Source organism: Jatropha curcas, chromosome 7 (genome assembly GCF_041381405.1).
Source record: "Jatropha curcas cultivar XTBG-Jc1 chromosome 7, XTBG_Jcur_1.0, whole genome shotgun sequence".
Taxonomy (NCBI): Eukaryota; Viridiplantae; Streptophyta; class Magnoliopsida; order Malpighiales; family Euphorbiaceae; genus Jatropha; species Jatropha curcas.
Genome location: NC_143157.1, coordinates 24,479,184 through 24,498,774, shown reverse-complemented (window position 1 = coordinate 24,498,774; position 19,591 = coordinate 24,479,184). Strand labels below are relative to the sequence as shown.

The window sequence follows — 19,591 nt, the reverse complement described above, 5'->3', positions numbered from 1 at the left end:
TGAATTACTTTTTATTTTTTTTATTTTTTACCTTGCGAGATAATATCATGACTACATAAGAGAACCTGCTCGTAACCCATCTTCTTTTTTTAATTAAATCTATATCTTTTTAATAAATCTCAATCCATTCTAATGCATGTTGGTGGTAAAACACACACACACACACACACACACACATATATATATATATATATATATATATATATATATATATATATATATATATATATATATATATATATATCAATGTTTATAATTTCACCGTATTTTTACTTTTCTATCAATTTCACTCCTTTAATTACTTTTTTAGGGTTGTCATTTTGCATTACCAGCTCCACATTAATCTTATTCTAAATTCCAATCATTTAAGCGGTGTTATTTTGAGAAATTAAAAAATATATTTATTTTAAAAAACTATCGTTATTGCCCTCTAATTTAGATATTTAAACAAATCAAATTGATTGATTAATTGGTTTAATTTGATTATTCAATTAAATTATATTATATATATTTACTAATTAGCAATTGTTTTCAGTTTTACTTATCTTTGCAGATAGAACATTTTTTTTAAGAGAATGCATTCAAATTAAACGAAATGCGGTTTAAAGTTTATACTAATATAAAATTATTATAAAATACTATATTTAGCACTTTTGTATCAAATATTTATTATAATAATAATAATTTGACAAAACATACAATAATTAAGGACACTGTTAATTAGATACTTTTAATTAAGAAATAGTTATTTTACCCAAAACCCTCTCAAATATTTGGGATAGTAAAATCTGATGCCACTTGATTTAGTCATCAACCACTAGAACCATATGAGAGAAATCACAAATATTTACAGCATCAAATTCAGTAATAGTAATATCCAAATCTTAAGAAAGGGCAGAGCATCATATCAAGTTCCAACAAGGGATTGCCCATGGTAACAACAGGAAGACAAGAATTTACATTTGTTCATTGTCTAGCCACATGAGTTTAAGCTTTGACTGCACTCAGAATGATTCTCCAAATGTATTCTCACCACTGTAGGTCATGTACAGGAAACCATCCTCATCTTTGTTTTCCTCGTAAATCGCTGACATCATAGCAGCTGGGATAACAGAAACCATAGATAAGTTGATCAATTCTGAAATGAAGACAATAATACTGCAAAAAACATAAATAAGACAATAAATTATATTCTTCTCACCAGTTGGTGGCAAAATATTTTTGACAAAGATGAATATAGCCTTCTCAGCGCTGAGCTTTATTCTCTTTCGAACCACATAAACGAACTGGCCGACTGTCAGATCAGCAGGAACCAGATATCTATATACAATATTATTTCAGAACAAATAATAATATTGAGTAAAATAAAGATGGGAGAATAATTTTATTAACTTGTATCTCTTACAAAATACAAGCACCTTCGCCGACAGTTTAGTGCATGGACACGAAAACACAAATGCATATGCATCTTCACAGTGTATGCTTGAAGCTAACAATGAATCAAATTCCTAAAAAGCTACCAGCATTCTCTCTTGAAGATAACCACATTCACACATGATGGACAATGACATTTAAAGAAGACATCAGAGTATTAATCTCGAGCCATGAAGCATATCCTACCATTGAAATGTTTAGTACACAAATTGATATTCAAATATCATCAAAACACATATCATCAGCAACGTACTCCAAAAATGGCCTAGTTTAATCAACTTCAAACTCACTCTACTTATAACACTTAACAACTAAAATGCTCTTGGTTTCCATAAATTCAATTCAGCTGACATTCATTCCACAAATCAGGGGTTTTTACTTAATAACTGAAAAGAGAAAAAACCTTCTTGGAAGCAAAATATGTAGAAAGGAGTAAATGAGTAGACCATAATGAGAAGCCAGCCAGGTAAGTGCATATGAAAGTTTCAAGAAAATCATTATCCAGTATGTGGTCAGTAAGTAAAAGAAAATTTTGTACCACATTAGAAAACTTCTTCCTCTGAAATGACAAAGAAATGCAGGTATACTTATCAACCAACGTTCCATTTTTAAAAAATTAAAGCAACAAAAAGAGATGTCACTAACTTCTTTTTGTCAATGTCAGGTATGTCGCTTCTTTCAGCCCTTTCCACAATAACCTGTGCATCATAAACAAAATGACAAAACATTATATACACAAGTACCTAGAGCCGCACAAATAGGCTAAATTAATGACAAAGAAGATATCATTTTCATACTGGTATTCTATCGGGATACTTCTCCCTAATTCGAGCTGATTCTGCCTGCCTCCTTTCTGGTATGTATATAAAGAGAAACAAAAACACAGTTAGACATTAAAGTAAGAAAAGAGAAAGTAAGTTGCAGAAACTAATATAAAGTTAAAGGCTTAAAACAACCTGGTGCAAGATATTGGTTAGGCTTGTAATAATTAATTAATTATAATAATTCAGCATTCTCCATAATAAGTGTACTAGTTGTTGCATATGAGATTTTACTCTCCTGATCAAACAGACTTAAGTTGCAACTAATTGTTTGAGGGACAAATATTAGTGGAGTAGGCAGAAATTGTTGTGCTTGAATTGTCACGGAATTCAGAATGGGAAAAGACCAGGAGGGTGAACAAAAAGGTAACATGGAAAGCAAGTTAAGTAACACGGTCAAAGTGGCTTGTTTGTGTACAAAATAAAACGTGTCCAGAAAATTTCTATGAAATGTATTGAGAGGGTAACTATTTTCTGTAATATCCTGTTATCAATATAAAGATTTTGATACTCCCTGTCACAATTTTATCAAAATGATTTAATAATCTGTAATTCAGTGTCATACGAGAGACATTTATATAATGATAGTAAATATCTCGCATCTTACACATAGGATCCACATTTCAAACTGAAAATTCCAAATTGAAATTTTTTAGGTTTGATAGCAAATTTTGTAAATCTAATGTTAACCATTACCACAATAATGAGCCTCTAACTATTTTAACAAACAAAATACATGTTCTTCAACTAAATGCAGGTGAAGATAAACTTCTAAGTGCTGATCTCAGATGTCAACTTCTGCATACACAAAATATAATTAAAACCCCCAAAAGCCACAAACGTTCCCTCTACAAGCTTAGCAGATAGACCACATATTTCTCAAGATCCCGTCCTTTATCCATTATCAAACCTCAAAGACATCAAATTTCCCAAACACCCAAAATTCCCAGTGATTCCAGTTAAATTGATGACAAGTCGGTGAAATTAATACCAGATAAAACCTTCACACAAAAATAAAACCACATTAAAACGATAACCCCCAGATCATAAAGTATATTTTGAAATTGTGATATTAACAAAATACATCCATTCATAAATCACATGTTATTGGTCATTAAGTCATTAGAAATTCTTTGTCAAAACCACTAAAACCCAGATCATAAAATCCACAATTAAAGAAAAAAAAAACCCCAAATTCACAAGAAATTCAAACGAGAGACATCAATTATCAATTAACGATTAAAAATACATAGATATTAATCATTAAATCATAATTTGTTTAAAAAACCAACAAAAACCCAGATCATAAAATCCATAATCATGAACGGACAAAGGACCCAACAATTGAAACGGAGAGATCAATCAAAATTACAAATACATAAACATATGTTTGTTTATACAAAAACCAAGAGAGGGATTAAGAGAGAACCCAAAGGATGTTCCAACTTGAAGGAGCTCTTTGCCATGGCTTCCAAGTACTTTTCTTGTGCGAATTAGCTAAAGCTCTATTCTTTAAGAGTCAGTGATCAAAAGGGTAATTTATATACGAGAATAAATTTATAATTAGGAATTGTTTGTTTTAAGAGATTTATCCAAACCAAAGCTAAAGAATCGAAGGGTATGATTGTGTAAAACCAAAAACGCGTATCATAACGTATGCTTTACTCTTGAGGGTTGGATTCGTTGTAAGTTGTAACGTGCAGGAATCAAAGTACTAGACCTCTGCCCAATCAGAGACTGACGCGTCAAAACGAAAAAAATGTAACAACAGTACAAAACAAGAGATGTTATTGGGTAATAGAAACGGCATCGTTCCTTTTAAAAAAAGATGGACATGGAAACTTTTCTGCCGACAGGTTAAAGTCCCCCCCCCCCAACAGGAAAACTTTTCCGTCTAACAAGAAAACTGCCAGTAGCAGGGAAAATTTTCCGTCCTTGAAATTTCTTGCTGGCTGGTGTTTCAATTGGATTCTGTTGCTGTTTTTCAATCGATGAGACAAAAAACAGGTGGATTTCTCTTACTTTTGTTTTATTATGAAAGATTGATTTCCATTTTGCAAGAGCTTAATCACAGCTATATTGTGTTTATTAAGTGATAAACGAATCAAGTGACTCATAATTTAATTAAAGACGTTGGTTTATAGTCGTATTTGACAATAGCATTTTAAATAATTTTCAGTATTTTGATCTAAACGCTACTTAAAAAACTCTGTTTAATAACATAGCGTTTGGATTAGCTTTTAGAAATTATGGTAATATTTTATAAAAAATTAAAACAATTAGCTTTTAGCGTTTTTATGAAAAGCTACTTAAACATCTAAATCAAAACGTTAAACGCTACTTAAAAAGTTATTAGGTACTTAGCGTTTGGATTAGTTTTTAGAGGTTATGGCAGCATTTAGCTTTTAGAAATTATAATAGCATTTTATAAAAGTTAACCCACGTAACATTTAATTTTTTAGAGATTTAATGTAAAGCTATTCAATCAGTTACCAGCTATCAAAAGACTTAATTTTACCGAACAGATCATATGTCTCACTTTTAATATCTGTTCAATATAATTAAATGTTTTAATAATTATTAATTATTTTAAAAGTATCTAATTGTTAGCTATTTTTATTATTTTTTCATAAATCACTAAAATTTAAACGGGTTAACGTCAACTGAAAAAGCTAGTTCGGACAGTGTATACCGAAGTCTTCGTAGTTAAGGTCGTTGCACTTTTCTAGAGCATGTGTGCCTTTAAACCTAATCTAAGGCATGGAAAAAGGAACTAAATGAGAGGCTATAAGAAAACTGCTCTCATAGACATGGTAGGTGAAATGGGCCACACTGCAACTCTCCATTCCTCACTAAGCAAAAGCAAACTCCTTACACTATCTATTAATTGGTGCTTTGTGTTAGGTACACACATCAACAGTATTTAGATACATTTGCACCAATTTTTTTCTCTCCAATTTCCAATATATTAAAAACAAATCATTTTGAGCATATTTAAAAAATAAGACAAAAAAAATATTTATTTTCATATATGGGAATATTTTTCTCATGTACTAAAATCCACTCAAATCTCAGTATATAGCACTATAAAAAGTACAAATCAACATGTATCAAGATGAACATATTAAATTAGGTTAACATCTAAGTTGTATTTCCTTCCACCTGTTTGGAAGAAACAGGAGGTTCAAACACACTAAAAGCTCTGTAAGCAGAGATCACAGCTAAAACAAAAAAGCAGCAAAGAACCAAGAAATGAAGAACCAATGCCAGTTTCATTTTATGGCAAAACTTCCCAAAGGAATTGCAGGCTTCACTCCATGTCACTTCTTGGTCACCATTATAAGCCAAGTATACTATTTCCATTAAAGCAGCCGCAGAAGTGACTGTTAAGTATGCCATAATCTGCTAAAAGAAATTCAAGAAAATGATCAGAGTTTATTTGGCTTTAAAGTGTCTTTCTTTTAAATATTAGGAATAAAGGGATTTCAAAGTAATACCTGGTCAGAGACAAAGAACAACCAAACTTTATTAACTAAGCTTCTGATCCATGTGCATGCAACAGCAGAAAATGCATAACAAGCGCCGATGGCACTTATGCAAACCATGTACCTGAATAAACAATTATTTTCCATTTACTTGAAAAATACAGAATAAAGAAAGGTTTAGGGCATCTCAAACAATAATACTAGAGAAAGATAAATAACTTACTTGAGTCCCATGAGATTACTGTACTTTAAATCCCCATAGCTGCTATTTTCTTGCTGATTAGTCACAATTAAACAAATGGATGCAACACTGAGAGGAATAACAGAAAACCTAAGAGAAGAATCCAAAAGCTTAAGCAATGGAGCCATTTTCTTGAACTGAAATGGGTATCCGTAGTAAATAGATATAGGCCAATTCTACTCTTCTTCTGGATTGACAAGAAGTGCAAGAAAGAAGGAGATATATATTGGAGGTTTCTTGGTGGGAAGAGTGGGAAGTAGTGGGGCTTGGCTTTTTGGCTTTTTCTTTGTCTTTTAGAAATCATGATATCATTTCTTTGGTATTTATCTTAGCAGGCTTGACATGATTGATTCCACATGGCTCTCTCTCAAAAAAAATATCCTCTTTATTCCACTTTTTAATGCATAAATCAGATTGAGTTCACATTCTTCCAGGGCAAAGGCTTTATCTGTGCTTACAACTTTGAGTTTGTCCCATCATAAATCAGGATCTTTTCCCCATCAATTGTTCTTGCTTGTATATTTCACCTCTCATGGTGATGAAAGCAAGAGCATTCTTTTGCAATTTCATTTTAATTTTTGTAGATATTGTATTTTACCAAAATTCTTGATAGAAAGGTATTTTATATTTTGAAGTGTGTTTGGTACACAATTTTATTAATTAAAATTTTTATTATTATAAAGTGATATTTGTAATTTTGAGTATTATCTATGTATAGTATAAAAATGAAAATCCTTGTCTATAATTCCTTTTTCTATTTTATAGATATTGATAAAATAGTTAATGGAAATCTTAGCATTATTTGCACACACAGTTTGAGAAGTTATTTGATTCATATAACATTTACTACTGATTTTGAAACCCAACCTTGGAAACCTTCAAGATAAAAGAAAGAAGAAAACAAGATTGAACATTTTATCAGATATTTGTCAGCAATCATGAAAAGAAAAGGTAATACTCCCAACAAAATTTCAAGATTCTTCTAATTTATGAAGTTAAAGGTAGCAGAAGAACTTCGGCACTTATTTAGGAGTTTCATTAGCCATGACAAACTTACAAAATGGCTTCTCCAAGCATATAAAGAATAAATAATTACAATCTCTAAATTTTGCTATTGGTGCTTGCTCCTTGCCTAAAATGGAGCAGAATCCCAGTAGCAATTACTTTCCCAAACCCATCTCTTTCATTTTACATTTTGACACGTAATGATCCCTCTATATCCAAATTTCTATTTGCTTCCTCCTGAGTTTGGAAGAATAGCTATTTATTAGAATTCTGCACTCCATAAAGCATTCTCACCTTCCCCACAACGCCGGTGAACCTCCTTGATTCTATCAACGGACTTGCAAATCCCACTGCAGCTCCAATCAAATGAAGCAACGCAGATGTTGCCTGCCTGGGCCTTCCACTCGCAATCTGCCATAAATTTTAGCACCACAAAACTTTAAGTAACAAATTTTCTTTGCATGAAATGAACTATTTCTTCCCCCAGTTTGATGCAAATTCATATATGCTACAAGAATAAATTGGTCAATGAACACAGAGCCATACATAAGGAGGCAACAACCCAAAAGACCTGGTATGGGTACAATGTATCATACAGATTTATTAGCGCCAGAGAAAATCCACAATTAAATGGATTGCATAGTCATCAAAAATTTTCAAGGGTTAAAAATAAATCAACCACCCACACAAGGACAAACATGTAGGGTTATAATGTATGAGATTACCAGGCGGTGTACCACAGCAGAGTCTCCGGTCATCAATATGATCCACATCCAATCCAATGAACCACGACCCCAATGATACATCCTCATTAGCATACTTGTGTAACACGTGTCTGGATGATTACAAATTCAACCAGAACAAATTAGCAGATGAACTTTAGGGACTAGCATTTGTCATTTATCCTCCAAAATACACAGATACTTACTGGTTAATTGATACATAAGTGGCCAAATCATTTGAAATAGCATATAGCTGCCCTGTAGCGTGACGGAAATACTTGTTTCCTTCTTCCCCAAATTTCCAATACTCAGGTTCATGGTATTTCACTCCCCTATTCATAAAGCAAACATGAAACTAAATGAATACTCCATTTTTTAAATAATTAATCAATTAAAGCATGTTTTACTTACTTTTGAGCAAGGACTGGACCGGACTTCATGCATCCTATATAGACCCTGGGTTTAGACCGATGCCTAGCTAAAGTTGCTCCCAGCGTAGCTGTAAAAATATGTTGGAGAAGCCCAAAGTAGAAACATGATGTTAGAAGTAGAAATTCTAGAAAACTGAAAAAGGAGCAGCCTTTCACTCTTAATACAAATGGTTACAAGAAGATACAGCAGTATCTCACATATAACTAAAATCATCAAAAATGTGAGTTATAGGCTCTAATTTCAATATGAAAATTTACTCTGCCTCTCGTTCATTGAAGGTTGATGAAAAACCATTTCCGGTAAGCAAATAAACATAGTACAGTCCTTTCTTTCTAATTAGCATTTTTTGTTCTCAAATCAAGAAAACATTTGAACATAAGTGAGCACACTTACATATGGGTATCCAGGTATACATAAAATTTTATATTTAATTTAAATAACTGGATGAATATTTACCTATATTTACATGCACATCATCATCAACTTTGACATAGAAATCTGCATCCCACAACGCAACAGCAGTAGAAAAGTATATCTTTGTCTTTGCAGACAATTCAAGGTAACCCTCAACATGCTCCTGCCCATATAGAATTCAAAATAATATACCATAAGTGAGCTGTTTTTCTTGATTTAATATGTTTTTTGGCCAAATACAAGATTTAACAGAAATGCCTCAAAAGAAAAAGGATCAGAAGCAGTACCAGCCTCAATAAGTCCCCATGCTTTTTGTCTTCTGCTTCAATAGCTCTGTCAAGGATACCTCCTGCTGTCGCACTGGCAATCAAACAGCAAAGGGCAAGGGAAAGATAAATTTAGATTGCATCTTTCAAGATTGTCCTCGATTTCAAAGGTCAGGAAGACCATGTGCATACTACTTTCAACATTGCAAGTAAATATGACTAAAGAAAGGCAACATAAGTATATGTGCTTATACAAGAAAATGCATCAATCACGGTGTAGGTAGAATGAAGAAAACACAACAGCTTTTTCTTTTTTTATCAGCAAAAAGATTAAATTTTTTATCAGAAAACATGACAACTTGATTGTTGTTATTGCTTCCCTTATATTGTCATACAAGTAATAAACAGCTAAATTAAAGAGTTACAGAAGCTATAAACATGTCCAGAAAGCATAGTAATGGGCTCACTTAGTGAAAAAAGAAACGATGCAAAAGTTTAATTTGTTCAGATATACTTTTTAATATCCACCATAAAATGTCCAAGTATGCTTGATGGACATTAGTTCCAATCACACACAACATGGGCTTAGACATCAAGATTCAATCTAACTGCAGTTTCTCCACTTGTAAATTTTGTTTAATTTATCATGTACAAGAACCATATTCAGGTTATCTTATCTTCTAGACATTTCTTATGCTTGATCATCTTTTCCCTGGTGCTATTGAAAGCCATGCATATGCTTATTACAAAGCCATTTTAATTCTTAGTGAGTTGGATTTTTAAGGTTAACAGAACCTCAATTCTTTTCAAAAAGAAAGTATGTCTCTCTGACTCTAAGTTGCGTGTTCCATTGGGTGATTTTTGCCTCACATCACATTGTTCATTTTTCCATTATTCTATTCACCAATATCCTGTTACTCTACTTTCTTCCATCTCTTTCCTTTGCATGTGCATCTCTGTGTAAAAATTCACATATCTTAATGTTTGTACATTTAAAGAATGGTCACTTTACTACAAAACCAAATCAGTCTTCTCACCTTCCACCCAGGTTGAATCATACAATTGTTTTATAAATTGCAAAATCTCACACTTAAATATGAGTGCAACATATACATTTTATCATTCTTCCAAAAAAAAAAAAAAAAACATATATACCTTGTACCAAAGAAATTAACTTATTTGTCTAGATGAAGAAACCATTTGTATTCTAGACTTTATACTATGGAAGCATTTCTATAAAAGCCAATAAATGAATTCCCAGCAGCTAAAGTCAATTTCAGATTTGGATAAGGTGCCTACCTGTGACCTATTACAAAGCGAATTATGATGCCCTTCTCTTCCTCAAGCTTCTTTCTTTTATCACCTAGTTTTCATACAGGGAACAAGGAGAAAAATAATCAATTACATAAAATAAATTATCAAAATCATATTAAAAGACCATTGTGGTCACAAACCTTGGGGCATCCAAGTAGCACGAACAGAATCTCTTCGCTTTCGGCTGCTAAAAGCAGTATTTATACCTATAACCATTAAATACTTTCTTTTCCCATTTGATTGACTGATTTTTACGTTGTCTGATACTGGAGAACCATTAAGTATGGACTCCTGTGCAGCCCTCGCAGCAGCTAACTCCATCTCCAAATTTGATATTGTTTTATCCAGAGTTCTGTAGGAAGCAATCAAGGATTAACATCCACTACTTCCAGAGAAACTGAGACAGAAAGAAACCTAATACTAGCTTACTGTATAGCATGATGTGTCTTTGAAACTTCTCCCATTATGTCCTTGGATTCATGCTTTACATTCTTCTAATGACAAATAAAGTGCAACAGAATGTTAATAAGCAAGTAGGATATCAGCACATACAATTAAATAAAAAAGTGAAAAGATTATCACATAATTTAGATGGTTTACTCACAGTTTCTGGAGCACAACCCTCTGAAACTAGATTTAACTTTTCATCTTCAAGACTAGTTGCCCTTGATATTCCTTTAACTTCAGGCACAGTCCACATTCTATAACCAAAAGATAAAAATTAGCGTCAAATACACATGGAGAAAGACTCTAATGTCCCAAAAAAAAAAAAAAAAAAAAAAAAGAAAAGAAAAAAGGAAAACAATCTTTGTTTCATCCTGCAAAAATTCAAATGATAACCTTTTTTTGCAGGTATTTTCCAGAAACACATGCAGTGTTTATGATGAGTTGGCAAATTAATAATGGATGTTAACTTATATTACACCTAAATCATAATAAGTTTCTATATATATATATATATATATATATATATATTAAAACACAAACCATGTAACGCAGCTCATTATTTATGACATGAAGTAAATACAGAAGAAACAAAAGAAAGGGTGTATCAGATACATGCATAAGAGACATGAAAGCTTCCAAAAACGGATATCAAAAAACAAGGAAATCTCCAGGTTTTGTATATATATTGTCAAGTGCCACTAATATATTTTAGTTCCAATCTACTGTGAGTACCTACAAAGGAATTATTTTTGGACCTAATTAGCTGCGAAAAGAAAAAACCCAGACCAAAGCCAGAGCAACTGCAACACATAAAGATCGCCACTTAAAGCCATCTGGTTGTACTGGACAGTAGAGTGTTACGGCTTTCTTTGCCCTGCTCACAGTCATTCTTTTCTTTTCTTACCACCCCAGAAACCTTACCAACAATGCCTAGCTATTAGCACAGGCACATATTATCCCCATCCCCCCCACCCCCCCACCAAAAAAAAAAAAAAAAAAAAAAACAACAAAAGCACAAAAGCACACGCACATGTACATATGGTTTAAGAGGTTTTGGAATGGACCTATTCCTCTAACTTACAATAAGACCAAAAATTTGGCTGTTCTAGAGAGTATTCAGAAAAATGTTAGTCTAAAGAATAAATGAGAGAAAAACAGGGACAAAAAAAAAGCCAATCGTTACATGGGGAGATCATCACCCATACACCATATGAAACATTCAGGAAGAGGTTAGTCATTTTTGCAAGAGTTTTGAAGGCCAACCACTGGATTGAGAAAATCCATAACAAATAATGTACTAAACCTGGAGGATTAGAAACAGTATCTTCTAGAAGCAAGCCAACTTGATTAGTAACTAAGTGGCTATCAACAGAATACTGCAAAGTTGCCCTGAACCAAAGAAGCTACAAATATTATTGATTCAAATAGTACCAAATACACTCCATTTCATTCCATACACTGCAATACCAGGCCTGACAGCAAACCTTATCTGCAAACTTAAATCCTTAACATTTGGTATGCAACAGTCGTGCTTTATCTGAAATGATTCCATTCAATGGTTAGTGGTTCACTAAGTTTTTAATGCTTATATCGGAACAGGCTTCTAACTCAAGAGCCTAATTGTATAGTTGTAATGGCAACTGAGCTTTCAGTATTACAGCAGAAACTGCTAATAAGGTTCCTCTCATGCTCTCAGCATCTGAACAGAAACAATGACTTTGAGGCCTTGAAAGCCAGATAAGTCGAAGCTAAAGGAACAAGAAAATTTGGCACTAGAATTCATTCCACACCATTTTTACAAAGCAAGCAAAGAGGCATGACATCATTTATTGAAATGATAATAACGAGCACATACATGAAAGTAGTGCAAAAGACACGAATCCTGACTCTTATCTGAGACCTTGGTACCTTAATTCAGACACTGAAGACAACTTCTAATCACAATGAGATTTCATCGGAATTAAATATATAATCATGAGGTTCAGATCTATCCTTTTCTAGCTATCAAAGTTGACAACGTAGAATCATAGTAACTACAAGAGAAACGAAAGATACGATCACTGACCATGACCCAATCAAACAAAAAGCAAATCCCCTATATTTATATGAAGTAAAAAAATTATCTCCATTAAAAGTTACTTGAAATATTGATTAAAAGACCAATTCAAACCCATATCCCAAATTGTCATCAATATCTCAAAGAAAATTCTTCTCATACATTTTCTTGCATCTCAAAGAACTAGCACGCCCCCATAACCAGAAAATAATGCTAAAATTAGAAAGAAAAAGAAGAATTGATTTCTTGAAAAAACGGCTCATTTCAAATTATCTAAACTAACCAGTCCCAATTTTCAAAGAAAAGAAAAGAGGCCAACAATTGAAAATTTCAAAGCCTAATCAAAAGCTACAAATGACCCAAATCACCTGTCCGAAAATAGCATCCCAGCACAGAAGCAACCAATACAAAACAGAAGAGTCCATTTCTTTGATACCACACTCTTTGAAGATGTATCTCCTCTGCTCTTCCAAGTCATTGTGGTCAAATTACACTTCGAGACAAATCACAAGCTAAAATGAACCACAACCCATTACAAATCCCGAGTCAATGCACTGAGTTGACTCCAACCCAGATCCAAAGCACCCTCCTTTACAACAAAATCTAACGCCAAAGAATTTCTCACAGCAAATTCGAAGTAATAGAAGATGAAAAAACAAAGAGAAACCAAAACTAAAAAAGAAAGCACCAAACTTTACAATCTATGAAGGCATAAAACAAGAACACACGTATCTAGATGTACATCGTGACTAAAGCTCTCTATCTAAAACATCTTTTTCTCACTAGAAATGCGATTTTATCACTTGGGTTTTGATTCAAGTCTGTATCTCTGTATCTGTCTCCCTCACAAAGTCTTAATTGGAGTAACAGAGACGGTGCAGTTTTGTGTGAAAAAGAAACATGTGCTAACAAGAAGTGTAGGTGTAAATAAATGGAAATATATAGGCTAATAGCAACTACTTCACCAACTTTAACAAGTCTTTCTAATTTAATGTTTATAAAATAGTAAGCCTACAGCCTACCAGTTTCTCTGCTGATATAATAACCACTTTGTTCTTCCAACAACAATACTCGAATGCTAATTTAATTTCAAGATTTAATGATGTTAGAATAAATGCTGAAAGATATAATACTGGACTCTGTCATTCCAAAAATATCAATCTGTGAAAGACTTAACCAAGTTGATTGATGCCCTCTTTCATTCTCTTGGGTCTACCATTCCAGTAAGTAAGGTTCTACTTACAAGAAATGGATTTTAATTTTTAACAATTTCTTCTCTTAAATTTTTTAATATTTATCCAAAAAATTTATTTATTGTAGTGCAAATATTGTTGTGAGATTAAGAAAATAAATATAAACCTCAATTAATAAAAAAAAGTAAAACTAAATAAATTAATCTTTATTATCTTTGATATTGGGAAGAGAATCTGTTATTTGTGAGATCGATTATAAAATATTCATTTTACATTTCTTTAATTTTAACAAAATTTTAGATATTTATTATTGTGTTTTCTCTTAATTAATTTTACATTTGATGAATTTATTTTCAAAAATAAATTTACACATGTTGTATTTAGATATGCAATTCTCTAGGTATGTCTTACAATTATGGGTAATGAGGTAAAGTGGGTTATGATTAATTTTCAACATTAAGTTAACATCAAAATTATACTATTAAATATTAATGAGTAACAAGCTCTAAGAAAGCAATTATTGAAAATTAATTTTGAAAAAATGGAATAGATCTAGAGTCTCATCAAGCAATTGCAAGACACATTTGGGCTCCAGGAGAATGATTAAGAAAGTTGACTTCTCATGGATATGACCTATTACCAATTTGATTTGATTTAAACTCAAAAAATTTTAATTTCGCCCCATAAAGAATGTATAATTACTGCTAATAAAGTATTGTTAACATTTAATTAATTATTACTAACGCCCTTTTACACTGGCTTAATGATTATAGGAATGCAAATTTCTTTTTACCTACTAGCATCAGCTGTTGATCGATTAATAAAAGTTTGAGAACTCGAACTTGAGATTTATTATTTTTTACGTGAGTAAGAAGATCAGCTAGACTGTCACTTGATTAATAATACTAATAATTAATTTGAACTTAGGTACAATAAGATTGCAATTTAAATGTAAATTTAAATCAGTTTATATAAGAATAAGATAAATAAAATACAAATAAATGTTATAGTTATTATATGGAATTAAAAATTAAAAAAGGAAAATGAAAGTACAGTTAGTTGATCTTAAACTTGCATTGGATCAAGAACACAAATTCTTTCAAATCATTACTCCATCCTATGTTAGTAAATAAAATAACAAGACATGAGCAAGCTTTTTGGAAAAGAAATTAATTATTAATAGTATTTATTAGGTAATTCCACATGTAATTTTGTTGTCCCACTTGCCTTTGTTTTGGCCTTCATTAGGGCAAATGCATAATTAAATTAATTAAACAACATTATAATTCTAAACAAACCCTAAAGAAGCAATTAGGGTTAAGAAAATATAAGCTGTCATATGAAAAAACAAAATTATTTAAGAAAAAGTATTATTTGCAGTAGTACTATATGAAAACAAAAATGTCCTTCATTTCTGTTCAGATTTAAAAGAGATTCATCACTGTTAATTCCAACTGTCCCTAAAATCCCACACAGCAAGACTGATAAATGATGGTTTGTACACGTGCTGCACGTGCAAAGAACATGACTCAAATAATGGGTTTTCACAGATCATCAAAATTCAAAAAACCAAATTTCAATTTCAATTTCTATTTAGATTTAAAATAATAGAATGGACCATGCAAAAGGGAACTGTTTTCATAATTGGACCCATTTACGGATGAGCTACAGAGTTGAATAATCAAACTGACATGCAAGATCTATAAAAATTTAAACTTGAAATTTTATATCGATATGATTTATTAGAATTTGAAAGGGATAGATTAACCTGTGAAATGAAAATTTATAATCTCGAGTTTATTTGGATTTGGATCAACTAATGCTAAAACGTTAATACTAACCAATTAGTTGGTCAACGTGAGATTCTTAATACTCTTCCTCAAATGCAATCGAGACTAGACATCTAGACGAGAGCCCGAATTGAAACACAGCAACTTACTTAGGTTTAGACCAACTAGTGCTAAAAAGTTAGTACTAACCGAGTTGCCACCCTTATGAATTTATTATTTAATTGATGTTGAATTCTTAATATAATTTAGGACGGACAGACAAAAGCGTCACTTTAGAAATACCAAAGTATATCCATTACATAACTTTTGTTTGATATATTTTAGACTTTGATATCCATACATATCATATCACTTCTTTTGAAGCAACTGGAAGTTTTCACTTTCACTTTGAGCTTGTGTTTCAAAAAGAAGAGCCCATCCTTGTCAATCCCTTGTAATGATCATTTTAACTTTTGAGTCAAAAATGCATAAGCAAGTAGGGCTATTATTCCAACATGATTGATTGCCTTTATATCTTTAATCTTTTTAGGCTTAAGTTCATGAATCAAATTGGAATGGGTTGAACCCTCTTTCTCTATGGTCACATGGAGTGGGGCTAACGTAACATCACAGTTTGGAGGCATAAAGGCTGCCTTTTCCATTGCTGTGGTTAACATCTATTATGGTTGGGCCAGGGCCCGGCCCAACATCAGGGCTATTATTATTATTTTTTAAATGGAAATTAGGGTTGTACTAATATAAATGTTGATCGAAATTAAGTCAATTTAGTTTGATTTTTAATACATAAGAACTTAATTTTTTTTTTCTAGGTCCTTTTGTTTTTTTATGAGACTCAACTTGGCAACTCCGCATATGTGAGACAAATAAATAATTTTTATTTTTCGAAATTAAATACAGACAATCATGTTTGTTTAAATAGTTATATTTTCAATTGTCAATAATTATTTTTTCTTGCCTGTAAATATACATTAAATTAGTTCAAATAAATCAAATATTCTTCTTCCTTTTTCTAAAATTTATGTGCAAAAAATTGCTATAAAAGTTATAAAAGGGAAGTTTTTCAAAATTGATGTCTGCAGATTTTTAAATTTTAGTTGTATCTTTTTTTAAAAAAAATATAAAATTTAGTTGTATAGTAGATGCTTTTATATTGCCTTAATTTTGTAGTAATAATACATGTAGGGAATGACAAAGAACTTTAACTGTGACTAAACCTCGAGCCGGATTAGGCGGTTCTAATAAGATCCAGATACAGGTGGTTTAAATAAAAAAACTTAAAAATAGTGTTCTAACGTCTAAAAGTCAACGGGAATTGAAGGAACTGAATTCTTAAAGTAATTAAAAAATAAACCTAACACAACAAAAAGCATTAGCAAATGCATTAAAATCACACACCTAAAAAAAAATCAGATACCCTGAACTCAATTCTAGCTGGATGAGAACGTAAATTCAATTATCGCAAAATTATACTTATTGAAAAAGTTAAAAAATATTTTACTCTATGTAATGAATAAGATTACATCACCTAATTATAGCAAAAAAATAGATACAACATTTCTATTTATTTTAATCGAGAGAGGTATCACAGTGCACCAATTAATTTAATAGACCCTCTACGTATGCCGATTAACATTTCATTTGATTATTCTCCAAAGACAAGAATAAAAAATTTTAGCACACTAAGATGATCTAGTGGTAAATACATATACGATATGACAATAAATTTATGTTCAAATCCTCTCTTTTAGTACTAAAAAAAAAGAATCAGAAATTTCAGGAGAAAAAAATTATTTACGATTGATATAAATGAGTTTAAAATTTGAAATTCGTTTACAAATCAACTTTAGATGAAATTACTTTTGTAAATGAATTTTTGCTGTTTGAAACAAATTTAAAAATAAAAATTTATTTTTTTATTTTCTAAAATACCTTTTATATATAATAATTTTAGAAGGTTAGGAGGATGAATAATTTTCGCCAAGTAGGAATTCATTCAAAAATTGAATCTCCGTAGAATTTGGTTCTTTTTCTTACCAAACATAAAAATATTTTTATGGAATTCACTTATTCTAAACAAGGTCAACTCTAAATTAATAATAATAATAATAATAATAATAATAATAATAATAATAGAAGAAGTTTGGTTGCCAATATATAATTTCTGAAAAGAGGTAATTAAGGGCTGCTAAGGACACCTGACTCTCAGATCTCAGATCTCAGATCTCCACGCTAACGACAACTCCGATTTTTCAAAAATTATAATTTTAGTCTTGTTTTAAAAATTGTAACTTGAGGCTCGTTCTACATATTAAATATATTTTGATTTGAATAATCAATTTTTTTTTTTTTTTAAATATAGTGCCGACTGCAACCAGGTGTATCATTGATTGTTTAAATAAATCGTATTTATTTGTTCGACGGCATCTAAACCTAATTTTTAGTATTGGGAAAGGAGATTCGAATATGAATTTATTGCTATTCGTATATACACTTATCACTAGACTATATATATTTTTTTAAATGACCACTAAATTATATTTTGGTACGCAGATTCACACCATTTTGTTTAATAAGTTGGAGGGATAAATTAAATACTATTTAACTCTTAAGATTTAACTCTAATTACTAATTCATTTTTCTTTTTCACTAAATATTTTAATTCATCCCTGAAATTTCAGTTCCGTTAAACTATTTGATCCTTCTACTAAAAAAAAATTACTGTTAAATTTCTTATAATATTTAACTATTTGGTCATTTTCATTTAATATAATAATATTATTTATTCCCTTATATTTATTATTGCCATCAACATTTAGGCAAAAATGATATTTTTTTTGCCTAAATAGTTTAATGAGTTCAGCCTCAAGGATGAATCAACATCTGAAAAGGAGGGACATAATAATAATAATTAAGGTCAACCCTCGAAAATTAAACAGTATTTATCCCTAAATGGAATCTCTTTCGTGCACTAATTTGAAATCAAAATAATATATTACTACATTTTGAATTAATTTTATGGGAAGGGACTAAATTAATTGTATTCATTGAATTTCAATTGCTTAATACAATAAAATTGTTTATTTTTATTAAATGTGAATTAGATAACTTTAATATTCAACTTTAGATAAATTTAATTTATATTTAAATATAAGTAAAGAAAAAAGAAAAAAGATTGACACAATAGCAGTGGATAAGAGAAAATCTTTTTTTGGACCTTCCATACCATCTTGGGTAACCCACTAAGATGGTTTTAGACATTTCACACTAAACTAGTATTTTCTTAACCACCAGCTCTCTCTTTCTCTCTAATTTTTTTAATTCTAATTTTAATTTGAAGTTGCTGTTGTATATCAGCATACCTTCTACTTTCTATTATTTCTTTCATTTCGACTTCTTTCATTTTAATAAACTCGGATTGTTTTTCTTATAATAGATATGTCTTTTTTGTTTTGTTATTATTGGTTTTCTCTATATTTGAAAATTTTTGTTCTCTTCTTTGTGAGGGTAGTTTCCTTTTTGTAAGTGTTTATTATTAATAAAATTATGATATTTGACTTTATTTGGTTGGAGACTTTAGATCTTGATTTAAATGTATGTATTTTCGATTGATGAAGCTTGATAGTGGGCATGTTCCTCCATTGACGCTGTTGACGCACAACGATGAAAACTCATCTGTATTTATTATATGATGCAAATTATTGGAAAAACAATCCAGTTATAAAATATTCAAAGGAGTTATTATTTTGACGTCCAAATTAATTTATGAACTAGTTGTTGCTGTAAAGATTTATATCTTTTGTCAATATTAACTCTAAGCGGAAATATCTAATATTATATTTTTTTTTAATTTTAGTTTCATTATACAAAATGATATGAATTCTTTTATTTCGTTAAAAGATCAGTGAACTCTATTAATTACTAATAGTAAAGTTCTTTGTCTAGTTTATATGCTCATTTGTAATTCTTAATAT

General features: G+C 30.9%; 3 protein-coding genes across 6 annotated transcripts; all 3 read right to left on the bottom strand.

Annotated features, from left to right (window-relative positions):
- Window positions 1-772: 772 nt before the first annotated feature.
- Window positions 773-3,858, bottom strand: LOC105632972 (autophagy-related protein 8C-like). The gene is made up of 5 exons (XM_012215456.4): window positions 3,685-3,858; window positions 2,232-2,287; window positions 2,080-2,132; window positions 1,202-1,320; window positions 773-1,102 (listed from the first exon to the last, which is right to left on the bottom strand). The coding sequence occupies exons 1-5, from the start codon at window positions 3,719-3,721 to the stop codon at window positions 1,005-1,007; spliced, it is 363 nt and encodes a 120-aa protein (XP_012070846.1). The 5' UTR covers window positions 3,722-3,858; the 3' UTR covers window positions 773-1,004.
- Window positions 3,859-5,257: 1,399 nt separating this feature from the next.
- Window positions 5,258-6,296, bottom strand: LOC105632971 (CASP-like protein 2D1). 2 transcript variants are annotated; one of them, XM_020678934.3, is made up of 3 exons: window positions 5,964-6,296; window positions 5,753-5,864; window positions 5,258-5,660 (listed from the first exon to the last, which is right to left on the bottom strand). In XM_020678934.3, the coding sequence occupies exons 1-3, from the start codon at window positions 6,107-6,109 to the stop codon at window positions 5,397-5,399; spliced, it is 522 nt and encodes a 173-aa protein (XP_020534593.1). In that variant the 5' UTR covers window positions 6,110-6,296; the 3' UTR covers window positions 5,258-5,396. The 2 variants fall into 2 exon arrangements, with proteins under 2 accessions (XP_020534593.1, XP_012070845.1); XM_012215455.4 differs by having other exon boundaries at window positions 5,258-5,657; window positions 5,964-6,281.
- Window positions 6,297-6,936: 640 nt separating this feature from the next.
- Window positions 6,937-13,684, bottom strand: LOC105632970 (Galactosyltransferase family protein). 3 transcript variants are annotated; one of them, XM_012215454.4, is made up of 11 exons: window positions 13,660-13,684; window positions 10,739-10,835; window positions 10,564-10,628; window positions 10,275-10,486; window positions 10,120-10,183; window positions 8,842-8,914; window positions 8,597-8,717; window positions 8,120-8,207; window positions 7,915-8,040; window positions 7,712-7,821; window positions 6,937-7,397 (listed from the first exon to the last, which is right to left on the bottom strand). In XM_012215454.4, the coding sequence occupies exons 2-11, from the start codon at window positions 10,832-10,834 to the stop codon at window positions 7,249-7,251; spliced, it is 1,104 nt and encodes a 367-aa protein (XP_012070844.1). In that variant the 5' UTR covers window position 10,835; window positions 13,660-13,684; the 3' UTR covers window positions 6,937-7,248. The 3 variants fall into 3 exon arrangements, with proteins under 3 accessions (XP_012070844.1, XP_012070843.1, XP_012070841.1); XM_012215453.4 differs by lacking the exon at window positions 13,660-13,684 and adding an exon at window positions 13,006-13,589 and having other exon boundaries at window positions 10,564-10,625; XM_012215451.4 differs by lacking the exon at window positions 13,660-13,684 and adding an exon at window positions 13,006-13,585.
- Window positions 13,685-19,591: the final 5,907 nt, after the last annotated feature.

Coding starts and splice junctions, on each gene's coding strand:
- LOC105632972 (XM_012215456.4), bottom strand. CDS start 3,721: ATGGCAAAGAGCTCCTTCAAGTTGGAACATCCTTTGG. Junction 1,321..2,079: donor CCTGACATTGACAAAAAGAA/GTTAGTGACATC, acceptor TATTGTATATAG/ATATCTGGTTCCTGCTGATC. Junction 1,103..1,201: donor AAATATTTTGCCACCAACTG/GTGAGAAGAATA, acceptor CTGTTATCCCAG/CTGCTATGATGTCAGCGATT.
- LOC105632971 (XM_020678934.3), bottom strand. CDS start 6,109: ATGGCTCCATTGCTTAAGCTTTTGGATTCTTCTCTTAGGTTTTCTGTT. Junction 5,865..5,963: donor AGTAATCTCATGGGACTCAA/GTAAGTTATTTA, acceptor TTGTTTATTCAG/GTACATGGTTTGCATAAGTG. Junction 5,661..5,752: donor TGTTCTTTGTCTCTGACCAG/GTATTACTTTGA, acceptor AATTTCTTTTAG/CAGATTATGGCATACTTAAC.
- LOC105632970 (XM_012215451.4), bottom strand. CDS start 13,115: ATGACTTGGAAGAGCAGAGGAGATACATCTTCAAAGAGTGTGGTATCA. Junction 8,041..8,119: donor GGTCCAGTCCTTGCTCAAAA/GTAAGTAAAACA, acceptor CTTTATGAATAG/GGGAGTGAAATACCATGAAC. Junction 7,398..7,711: donor CTGCTGTGGTACACCGCCTG/GTAATCTCATAC, acceptor AATTTATGGCAG/ATTGCGAGTGGAAGGCCCAG.